At 40.3% G+C, this 12,407-nt stretch overlaps 1 protein-coding gene across 1 annotated transcript in view; it reads left to right on the forward strand.

The window, feature by feature from the left end:
- The window catches only part of NBEA (neurobeachin), a gene marked incomplete at its 5' end in the record, with an annotated part of 948,936 nt that overhangs the window by 451,930 nt on the left and 484,599 nt on the right, over window positions 1–12,407 (forward strand). The window contains one exon of the mRNA XM_081083035.1: window positions 11,100–11,266. Coding sequence (XP_080939161.1) covers window positions 11,100–11,266 — 167 coding nt within the window. The remainder of the gene's footprint in view (window positions 1–11,099; window positions 11,267–12,407) is intronic.

The raw sequence follows: 12,407 nt of genomic DNA on the forward strand, positions 1-12,407 counted from the left end.
TGAGCGGTCTGCCCCCATTCGAGGAGCAGAAGCCGCACGTGAAGCTCGCTCCTGCCCGAGGAGCAGCAGCCGTGCAAGCAGCCCATCCCCCGTCCAAGGACCAGCAGTCATGCAAGCAGACTGCCCCCGTATGAGGAGCAGCAGCCACACGTGCATCTCACTCCCACCCAAGGAGCAGTAGCCGCTCAAGCAGCTTGCCCCAGTCCGAGGAGCAGCAGCTGCATGAGCAGACCAACCACATCCGAGGAGCGGCAGCCCTGCACAGCCCGCTCTGGTCCAAGAAGAAGCAGCCACACGCAGCCTGCACTTGTCTGACGAGCAACAGCTGGGTAAGCAGCCCACGCCCGTCCGAGGAGCTGTAGCTGCACGTGCTGCTCACTCCCACCCAAGAAGCAGCAGCCACACAAGCAGCCTGTCGCCCATCCGAGGAGCAGCAGCTGTTCGAGTAGCCTGCACCCGTACGAGGAGCAGTAGCCCTATAAGCAACCTGCCCCTGTCCAAGAAGCGGCAGCCTCACAAGCAGCCCGCTCCATGGGGAACAGCAACAGCATGCAGCCAGCCTCGATCCAAGGAGCAGCAGCTGTGCTCAGACCGCCCGCATCTGAGGAGCAGCAACCTCTTGATCAGCCCACCTCTGTCCAAGGAACAGCAGCTGTGAGAGCAGCCTCCGCAACCAGCCAGAGATGACACCACTGCTGCAAACAGCATCCACCAGAGGATCTACTGCCAACTGAGGAGCAGCCCCTCCTGCATGACTCAACATCTAGATCAGTTGGTGAGACCCAAAATGGGTACACAAATCCCCAAAGGAAAAAAAAGGAAAAATCGCCAGAAAAGCAGCTAAGTGAAACAGAGGCATGCAATATATCAGAAAAAGAATTCAGAATAAGGGTCATATACTTCATAAACTTGATGGAGAAAAAAATCAACAACTTATGTAAGAATCAAGAAGAAATGGATGAAAAAAATCAACAACTTATGCAAGAAGCAAGAAAAAATGGATGAAAAAATCAATAACTTAGGTAAGAATCAAGAAGAAATGAAGAGTGATATAGCTGCAATAAAAAACACCATGGAAAGTTTCAACAGTAGACTAGGAGAAGCGGAGGACCGAATTACCGAATTAGAGGACAGGGAAGCAAAACACACCCAAACTGAACTGCAATTGAAGAAAAAATTAAAAGACAGGAGGAGAGCCTAAGGGACCTATGGGACAGCATGATATGAAGCAACATACTTATAATAGGGGTGCCAGAATAATAGGAAGAGGAACAAGGGTTAGAAAACCTCTTTAAAGAAATAATGTCAGAAAACTACACTGAGGTGGGGAAGAAAAAAAGTCACACAAGCACAGAGAGTCCCAAATAAGGTGAACCTGAAAAGACCTACACCAAGATACGTCATAATTATCATGGCAAATGTTCAGGACAAAGAGAGAATCTTAAAGGCTGCAAGAGAGAAAGAGAAAGTTATCTACAAAGGATCCCCCATCAGATTATCAAATGATTTCTCAACAGAAACACATCAGACCAGAAAAGCATGGAAGGGAATTTAGAAAGTGATGCAAAGCAAAGGACTGATTCCAAGAATACTCTATCCAGCAAGGCTGTCATTCAAAATTGAAGGGGAAATAAAAAGCTTCACAGACAAAAAAAGGCTAAGGGAGTTTATCACCACCAAGCCAGCAATGCAAGAAATGCTAAAGGGACTGGTGTAAAAACGAAGAAATAAAAAGCTAAGAAAGAAAACAGGCACAAAAAATAGAAATGGCTACAAACAAGTACCCTTCAATAATAACTTTAAACGTAAATGGACTAAATGGTCCAATCAAAAGACATCGAGTGGCTGAATGGATAAAAAAACATGACCCATACATTTGCTGTCTACAAGATACCCACCTCAGAAGAAGGGACTCACACAGACTGAAAGTGAAGGGATGGAAAAATATCTTTCAGGCAAATGGAAAGGAAAAAAAGCTGGGGTAGCAATACTTATATCCGACAAAATAGACCTCAAAGTGAAGGCCATTGCAAGAGAAAAGGAAGGCCACTTCATAATACTAAAGGGATCAATACAACAAGAGGATATAACCCTGATAAACATATATGCACCCAATGCAGGAGCACCCAAACACATAAAAAGGAAAAAACTCCTGGGAGATATCAAGGGAGAGATTGACAACAATATAATCATATTAGGGGACTTTAATACACCACTGACATCACTGGATAAATCCTCTAGACCTGTGGTCGGCAAACTGTGGCTTGCGAGCCACATGTGGCTTTTTGGCCCCTTGAGTGTGGCTCTTCCACAAAATTCCATGTGCAGGCGCATGTGCAGTACGATTGAAAATTCATGGCCCATGCGCAGTCTTTTCGTCCTGGGAAGTCTATTTTGAAGAAGTACTGTTGATATTTGGCTTTGTTGACTAATGAGTTTGCTGATTTTTTTGTCTATAGCAGTGGTTGGCAAAGAAATAGCAATCCTAAATGACTCACTAGATCTAATAGACTTAATTGACATCTTCAGAACATTTCACCTCAAAGACACGGAATATATGTTCTTCTCATGTGCACGAGGGACATTTTAAAAAATAGACCACATATTGGTTCACAAGCAAAGTCTTCCTAAATTCAAGAAGATTGAAATCATATCAAGCATTTTCTCAGACGACAATGGCATAATATTAGAAATAAACTACAATGAAAACAATCCTAAAAACTCACACACTTGGAAGCTGAAAAGCATGCTATAAAACAGTGGTTCTCAACCTGTGGGTCGCGTCCCCTTTGGGGGTCGAATGACTCTTTCACAGGGGTCACCTAAGACCATCAGAAAACACATATAGTTACCTATTGTTTTTGTGATTAATCACTATGCTTTAATTATGTTCAATTTGTAACAATGAAAATATATCCTGCATATCAGATATTTACATTACGATTCATAACAGTAGCAAAATTACAGTTATGAAGTAGCAATGAAAATAATTTTATGGGGGATTAAAACTGGTGGCAGAGTAGGAGGTTGCTGCATGGTCATGCTCCCAGGAACAAGCTAGAATTACAACTGAAATACGAGAAGGCTTCCTGAATAATCAAAGGAAAACTCATAGGAGAGAACCCTGACACACAAGGACTGAAGGTGGCACCGGCATAGAGACTTGTAGGAGGGGCAGAGACGTGACCCACCAAGGGGAACTGAAGTCCCAGAGGGATATCTCAGCCAGTGGTGGAGGAGGGGGGGAGGTGCCACTGTGAATTCTGGGATCTAATCCCAGAGCTGGGCTCCCCAGCAGAGAGAACCAAACTGAGGAAGGTATCCACATAACATTGAGCTGTGAAAAGCAGTGGGGTGCTGTCTGCCAGGGAGTGACAGCTGAAAGTTCAGGCACCCTCTTAAAGGGCCAAGGCACAAACATTCCCAGTGGAGCCACCCACCTTGTGCTCTGGCAGAGGGAGGGTAAAGTGGACTGGATTTGTGAGAGCAGAAGCCAGCACTGAGAATTCTGGGGACAGAGCTCAGAAGGCAGACACCCCAAGTCTCCTCGGCTCAGTTATTCCCTCAAACATCCACATAGACATCTGCCTTGCCTGTGGGGATAGACATCAGCCTTTCCTGGGGGGGATAGACATCTGCCTTGCTTGGGGGGAAGACAGTTGACACACCCTATTGGAAAACACCTTGCCCAGAAGACCCTTAAGAGATTAAAAGTAACAATTCCAAGAGAAACCAAGATGGCGGCATAGGTAAACACCGGAGTTTGCTGCCTCACACAACCACTTCAAATGTACAACTAAAAAACGGAAGAGACATCATCCAGAACCACAGGAAGGCTGGCTGAGTGGAAATTCTACCACTAGAAGGAAAGAGAAAAGCATACCGAGACTCAGAGGAGGTGCAGTGCGGAAGTAAAATACTAAGGTACAGAGGCGCACATGGAGTGGGCTGGCGGCTGAGGGCGCGGTTGTCTTTTTCAATCAGGAGGGAGTCTCAGGCTCTGAGCGCCAGTTCCGGGAGAGTCTCTAGGGACCCAGACTCATACAGGGGAAGCCAGACTGTCTGGCATTGGTCGGAACTCGAGGGCAGCTTTCTCTCTGAGGGGCTTGCAGCGATTACCGGGACACTGAGAAGCAGAGCCTCTGAGGGCAAGACTGAGAGCAGCCATAAATGCTAGCCCTGCCCTGTTGATCCCGTGGGACCCACCCCACCCAAGTTCTGCAGGGAGGCTTTTGCTGGATAGCCTCAGCAAAGGCTAGATTACCACCTCCCTAGAGATCCTGGAGCCAGGAAGCCCAGAGGTCAGAGTGGGACCATCCACTTTGCATTTTGCAGCTCCGTGGAACCATAAAGGACACACTCAGGGGGCAGACTCAGTGAGACCAAAGCCCCATTGAAGCAAGTCTTGCCCCAGAGGGGTGTCTCCAGCACAGAAGTTCTCCCACTGCAGACACAGCTGATTCTCACAGCCAATTGGCCTGGAGGCCAATTCCTCCCAGTGATACCTACAACAATCAAGGCTTAACTACAACAAGAGTGTGCACAAAGACCACAAGGGGCTGCACCAAGAGTGTCCTCCTCAGGTAATTGGGGAGGCTGAACCACTGGGCCCTAGAGGGGCCCACTTAGCACAGAAACCACTGTGCTAACCACTGTGCTTCCCACACAGGGAAGCATAAAAAATGTGGAGACAAAGAAAAAGGACACAAATGACAGAAATGGAGGAAAGCAAATGACTGCATATAGAGTTCAAAACCACACTTTTAAGGTTTTTCAAGACTTTTCTATATACTGCCGATAAACTTAATGAGATCTACAAGAAATCTAATGAGACCCTCGATGTTGTGATAAAGAACCAACTAGAAATTAAGCATACACTGACTGAAATAAAGGATATTATGCAGACTCCCAAAAGCAAACTAGAGGACTGCAAGAATCAAGTCAACAATTTGAAATATGAAGAAGCAAAAAACACCCAACCAGAAAAGCAAAATGAAAAAAGAATCCAAAAATACAAAGATAGCGTAAGGAGCCTCTGGGACAGCTTCAAGCATACCAACATCCGAATTATAGGGGTGCCAGAGGAAGAAAGAGAGCAAGATATTGAAAACCTATTTGAAGAAATAATGACAGAAAACTTCCACTACCTGGTGAAAGAAATAGACTTACAAGTCCAGGAAGCGCAGAGAACCCCAAACAAAAGGAATCCAAAGAGGACCACACCAAGACACATCATAATTAAAATGCCAAGAGCAAAAGACAAAGAGAGAATCTTAAAAGAATCAAGAGAAAGACAGTCAGTTACCTACAAGGGAGTACCCATACGACTGTCAGCTGACTTCTCAACAGAAACATTGCAGGCCAGAAGGGAGTTGCAAGAAATATTCAAAGTGATTAATGCCAAGAACCTACAACCAAGATTACTTTAGCTAGCAAAGCTATCATTCAGAATTGAAGGTCAGATAAAGAGCTTCACAGATAAGAAAAAGCTAAAGGAGTTCATCACCACCAAACCAGTATTATATGAAATGCTGAAAGGTATCCTTTAAGAAGAGGAAGAAGAAGAAAAAGGTAAAGATACAAATTTTGAACAACAAATACACATCTATCAACAAGTGAATCTGAAAATCAAGTGAATAATCTGATGAACAGAATGAACTGGTGTTTATAATAGAATCAGGAGCATAGAAAGGGAGTGTACTGGCTATTCTTAGGGGGGAAAAGGGGTGTGGGGGATGCGGGAAGAGACTGGACAAACATTGTGCATCTGTGGATGAGGACAGTGGGTGGGGAATGAGGGAGGAGAGTAGGGTGGGAACTGGGTGGAGGGGAGTTATGGGGGAAAAAAGAGGAACAAATGTAATAATCTGAACAATAAAGTTTTAAATAATAAAAATAAAATAAAATACACAACACCTGGACCTGGCGGCCCTATCCACCTCTGAATCGGGAGAAGTCAGGGATTGCCCAGGACTCTGAAGGGGCCATGATGGCAACATATCTGGAACCTCAGCCTGGCCAAAGGCAGGCCCTCCCAGTCCCCCAGAGAAAGGCCAGCCCACTCTCTCGGGCCTGCAGAATTTGGGTTCTGCCCGCCAGCTGCAGTGACGCTGCCCTTCCTCTCTTTGCCCAACCCTCCCCTCCCCTTGGCTAGGGACACCCGGGACTTATTTAAACTCTGTTGCAGTGCAATAAACCCGGCCAGGTGCCCCCACTGAAAAAAAAAATTAAAAAATTAAAAAATAAAATAAATAAAAGTAACAATTCGAAGGAGTAGCTGCTGTGGGTTAAGCCTCCCCCCACCAGCCAGAGGAGCCACAACAACTGTGAACAGCACCCACCAGAGGAGCTGCTATCAACTGAGGAGCAGCTGCTACCACAACCACCCGAGGAGCAACCACAGTCCGAGGAGCCACTTCCACCCAGGAGCAGCCCCTGAATGACTCAACATCTAGATATGTCGGTGAGATCAAACATGGGTAGACAAATAATCCCCCAAAGGAAAGAAAAGGAGGACTCGCCAGAAAAGCAGCTAACTGCTTTTCTGCATGCAACATGACAGAAAAAAGAACTCAGATGAAGGGTCCTAGAGTGCATAAACCAGATGGAGGAAAAAATCAACAACTTATGCAAGAAGCAAGAAAAAACAGACAAAAAAATCAATAAATTATGTAAGAACCAAGAAGAAATGAAGAGTGATATAGCTGCAATAAAAAACACCATGGCAAATTTCAACAGTAGACTAGGAGAAGCGGAGGACCGAATAACCAAATTGGAAGACAGGGAAACAAAACACACCTAAACTGAACAGCAGTTGGAGGAAAAATTAAAATACAGGAGGAGGGCCTAATGGAGCTATGAGACAACATGAAATGAAACAACATACTCATAATAGGGGTGCCAGAACAACAGAAAGAGGAACAAGGGTTAGAAAACCTATTTGAAGAAATAATATCAGAAAACTTCCCTGAGAGGGGAGAGAAAAAGGTCACACAAGCACAGAGAGTCCCAAATAATGGGAACCCGAAAAGACCCACACCAAGACACATCATAATTACCATGGCAAATATTCAGGACAAAGAGAGAATCTTAAAGGCTGCAAGAGAGACACAGAGTGTTACATACAAGGGATCTCCCATTAGATTATCAAATGATTTCTCAACAGAAACACATCAGACCAGAAAAGCATGGAAGGGAATTTAGAAAGTGATGCAAAGCAAAGGACTGATTCCAAGAGTACTCTATCCAGCAAGGCTGTCATTCAAAATTGAAGGGGAAATAAAAAGCTTCACAGACAAAAAAAGGCTAAGGGAGTTTATCACCACCAAGCCAGCAATGCAAGAAATGCTAAAGGGACTGGTGTAAAAACGAAGAAATAAAAAGCTAAGAAAGAAAACAGGCACAAAAAATAGAAATGGCTACAAACAAGTACCCTTCAATAATAACTTTAAACGTAAATGGACTAAATGGTCCAATCAAAAGACATCGAGTGGCTGAATGGATAAAAAAACATGACCCATACATTTGCTGTCTACAAGATACCCACCTCAGAAGAAGGGACTCACACAGACTGAAAGTGAAGGGATGGAAAAATATCTTTCAGGCAAATGGAAAGGAAAAAAAGCTGGGGTAGCAATACTTATATCCGACAAAATAGACCTCAAAGTGAAGGCCATTGCAAGAGAAAAGGAAGGCCACTTCATAATAGTAAAGGGATCAATACAACAAGAGTACATTTCCCTAATAAACATATCTGCACCCAATGCAGGAGCACCCAAATACATACAATGAAAAAAACTCCTGGGAGATATCAAGGAAGAAATTGACAACCATACAAAGAGGTAAAAGACCTCTACTCAGAAAACTACAGGACGTTGAAAAAAGATATAGAGGAAGACATAAACAGATGGAAGAGCATACCGTGTTCATGGATTGGTAGAATCAACATCATTAAAATGTCCATACTACCCAAAGCAATCTATAAATTCAACGCACTTCCCATTAAAATACCAACAGCATATTTCATAGATCTAGAACTAACTCTCCAAAAATTCATCTGGAATTAAAAAAGACCCAGAATAGCTGCAGCAATCCTGAAAAAGACAAAGTAGGTGGGTTCTCAATACCAGATATCAAGTTATATTACAAAGCCACTGTTCTCAAAACTGCCTGGTACTGGCACAAGAATAGGCATATAGATCACTGGAATAGAAAAGAGACCCCAGAAATCGGCCCGAACCAATATGCTAAATTAATATTTGACAAAGGAGGCAAGAACATACAATGGAGCCAAGATAGTCTCTTCAATAAATGGTGTTGGGAAAATTGGACGGATATATGCAAGAAAATGAAACTAGACCACCAACTTACACCATACACAAAAATAAACTCAAAATGGATAAAGGACTTAAATGTACGACAGGAAACCATAAAAATTCTAGAAGAATCCAAAGGCAACAAAATCTCAGACATATGCCGAAGCAATTTCTTCACTGATACAGCTCCTAGGGCACTTGAAACTGAAGAGGAAATGAACAAATGGGACTACATCAAAATAAAAAGCTTCTGCACAGCCAAAGAAACCATCAACAAAACAATGATAAAACCCACTGTGTGGGAAAACATATTTGCCAATGTCATATCTGGTAAGGGCCTAATCTCCAAAATTTATAGGGAACTCATACAACTTAACAAAAGGAAGATAAACAATCCAATCAAAAAATGGGCAAAGGACCTAAATAGACACCTTTCAAAAGAGGACATTCAGAAAGCCAAGAGACATATGAAAACATGCTCAAAGTCACTAATCATCCGAGAGATGCAAATCAAAACAACAATGAGGTACCATCTCACACCTGTCAGACTGGCTATCATCAACAAATCGACAAACTGCAAGTGCTGGAGAGGATGTGGAGAAAAAGGAACACTTGTGCACTGCTGGTGGGAATGCAGACTGGTGTAGCCACTATGGAAGACAGTATGGAGTTTCCTCAAAAAACTGAAAATGGAACTCCCATTTGACCCTGTGATTCCACTTCTAGGAATATATCCCAAGAAACCAGAAACACCAATCAGAAAGGATATATGCACCCCTATGTTCATAGCAGAACAATTCACCATAGCTAAGATCTGGAAACAGCCTAAGTACCCATCAGTAGATGAATGGATTAGAAAACTGTGGTCCATCTACACGATGGAATACTATGCAGCTCTAAAAAGGAAGGAACTCTTACCATTTGCAACGTCATGGATTGGAACTGGAGAGCATTATGCTAAGTGAAATAAGCCAGTCAATGAAGGAAAAATACCACATGATCTCACTCATTCATGGATAATAGAGACCATTATAAACTTTTGAAGAATAATAGATACAGAGGCAGAGCTGCCTCAAACAGATTGTCAAACTGCAGTGGGAAGGCCGGGGAGGGTTGGGGGGCAGGAGGTAGGGGGGTAAGAGATCAACTAAAGGACTTGTATGCATGCATATAAGCATAACCAATGGACATAAGATACTGGGGGATAGGGGAAGCTAGGGGACTGTCTAGGGCGGGGGGATAAAATGGACACATATGTAATACCCTTTGTAATACTTTAAGCAATAAATAAAAAATATATATAAATAAATAAATAAATAAATAAATAACATGGAATTTTATGAAGCCAGTTATTAGTTACTAGCTTTAACACATAGCTACTCAAAATCCTATTAAGCTAAGTGCAGTGCTTTTCAACCTTTTTTTGCACTATTGTGCCCTAAGAAATCTTTTTATACAATTTTTATCCTAATTATTTCCCAATGATATTTTATTACCTTCATTATGCTGCATATCTATATCTGTACTGTGCTTTATATATTAAATATTTTATTACCTTCATTATGCTGCATATCTGTGCTTTATATATTAAAATAGTAAGGTTTTTTTCACATGCACCCAACACCAGTTTTCACCCCCTTGGGGATAAGAGTACTTTATTGAGGCTGATGGCAAAAAGTGCTAAGAAGTTATGAAGAAGGATATGAAGACTCAGTGATTTTTAGATTATGTATACATAAAATACTGATTTAAACTTAATTTTGAGAGTCTTACCCTTGTTACTTAATGACTGTACATTGCTTATTAACCCAAATGTTTAATTTGTGTGTGTTTTTTAGTTAAAGCTACTTTAGTAAATGCATTGATGTATGTGTGTTGTATTTTTAGTTAAAGCTATATTAGTAAATGCATTGATGTGTTTGTTGTTGTTGTTGTATGTTCACCAGTTATTTTTAAATTACAAAAGATTTTATAAAAGTCATGGCATTTTATTGGGACTTTTTGAGGAATTTCTGTCTTCCATATAAGCCTCTAATTAAGAGAAAAAGTATATTTAATGTGAGATGAATGTTTCATGGTTAAGTTTTTCTTAGTTAACCACTGCAATTGGTAAGGAAGAAAAATGAAATTTTAATTGTATTCTCCTATGAACTAATGAAATATTAGCCTCATCATGAGGCAGATCATTGTACTAATTGGTGATTCCCTGTACAAAAAGATGAATTAGAATATGAATGAATTCTTCTTAATTTGTTATAATGACTTGTGATAATAGTTTATGACAATAGATAGAGGACGAGATATGTTCAAGTACCTTCCATGACACAGCTTTTTCCATAGTAATGATGAATGTGAACTAGTTATATGCATTTATTTAGATGTATATAGTTTTCCTTTCTTATATGACTCATTACATTACATACTTAGTAATATCAAAATTTGTAGTCAATCCACCCTATACCAAACTTATTTAAAAAATCAAACATGCTTAAAGAAATGATCATCTTGAACCTTTTGATACACAATGAGAATGATTAGCTATGTTATCAATACCAATGGCCATGAATACAGAGAGCTAACATTATCCAAATTATTTTACATACACATATGTATAAACACAAAGAACACATTTTTAAAAGTTTGAAAGGGGACTATATGTGTTCTTTGGAATAAAGTTTCAAAAGATTATATTATCTGAGTTTATTAGCATTTAACTTAAAATTAGATAGCATTCCTTACTAATGCACAGTTGAAGTCATACAATGTTTGCATTTCTTTACATAGTCACAGTGTGCCCAGTATGCTGCTGATAGGAGAGAGGAAGAAAAGATGTGTGACCATCTCATTAGTGCTGCAAAACATCGAGATCACGTTACAGCAAATCAATTGAAACAGAAGATCCTTAACATTCTCACAAACAAGCATGGTGCTTGGGGAGCAGTTTCTCATAGGTGAGTTATAACAAATTACAAGAAAATAACTCCTAGATTAATTATGATAGAAGTAAAAATGACTGTAAATTTTTTAAATGATTTAGAGATTATGATTGAAAGTATTAAAAATTACTATAATTTTTCATATCTTTAATAATGTCTCTACAATGGTTTAGAAAAAATCTAAACTTTTAAAAGTAGCTCCAATAGAAGTTATTTCTAATTTAGAATTATGTCTACATAATACAAAATTTGTTTAGGCAAGTATTTTAATCTCAAAGAATCAAACCTTTGTCCAGCCGGTGTGGCTCAGTGTTTGAGCGTCCACCCATGAACCAGAATCTCATGGTCAGATTCCTGGTCAGAGTACATGACCAGGTTTTGGGCTTGATCCCCAGAAGGGGCATGCAGGAGATAGTTGTTCCATGATTCTCTCTCATCATTGATGTTTCTATCTCTCCCTCTCCCTTCCATTCTGAAATCAATAAAAATATTTTTTTAATAAAGAACCAAACCTTCCAATTTAGTAAATTTATATCATTCTTTATTTTTCTTATATACAACTACTAATATAAACATTTACTATGGACAAGTGATATATTCTTCTTAAATTTTTTTCTTACATATTTTTTTATTTACTTGCTCTTAAAAAGGATTTCATCTCAAATTAGAGCATTTATGATTATAGTACAATAAAAACCAAAATTGGTTATTTATAAATTACAAATTAGGGGCGTAACTTTCATCTTCTTCTGTATAATGAAGTTTTCTAGAAAACTAGGAGTGAAGTAGCTTATTTTTATTGTTAATGTTCTTCATTTGTATATCTTCATTTTATTTGATTCCATTAAGTATTTTTATTAAGTCTCTGCCTGGCAGATTTTAGGGTTTGGTTAATTTTGGACAGGACACTGATAAGAATAATTCTGGTAGAACTGATTCTGTTACATAGGGAAGAACATTTGAATATGACCAGGGTAGTATTTGACCAACTGTCCTTGTATTTCAAGTATAAGATAGATGTAAGAAAACTTTCTTATTTTTTTAATGTAAATTAAAATTTAACCTAAGGTTTTAAAAATGTTCAACATCAATATTTGTTTGTTATAATAATAGCAACACAGTGACATCTAATATTTATCAAATATTTATTGTGTGC

Source organism: Myotis nattereri, assembly GCF_964212035.1.
Source record: "Myotis nattereri genome assembly, chromosome: 2".
NCBI lineage: Eukaryota > Metazoa > Chordata > Mammalia > Chiroptera > Vespertilionidae > Myotis > Myotis nattereri.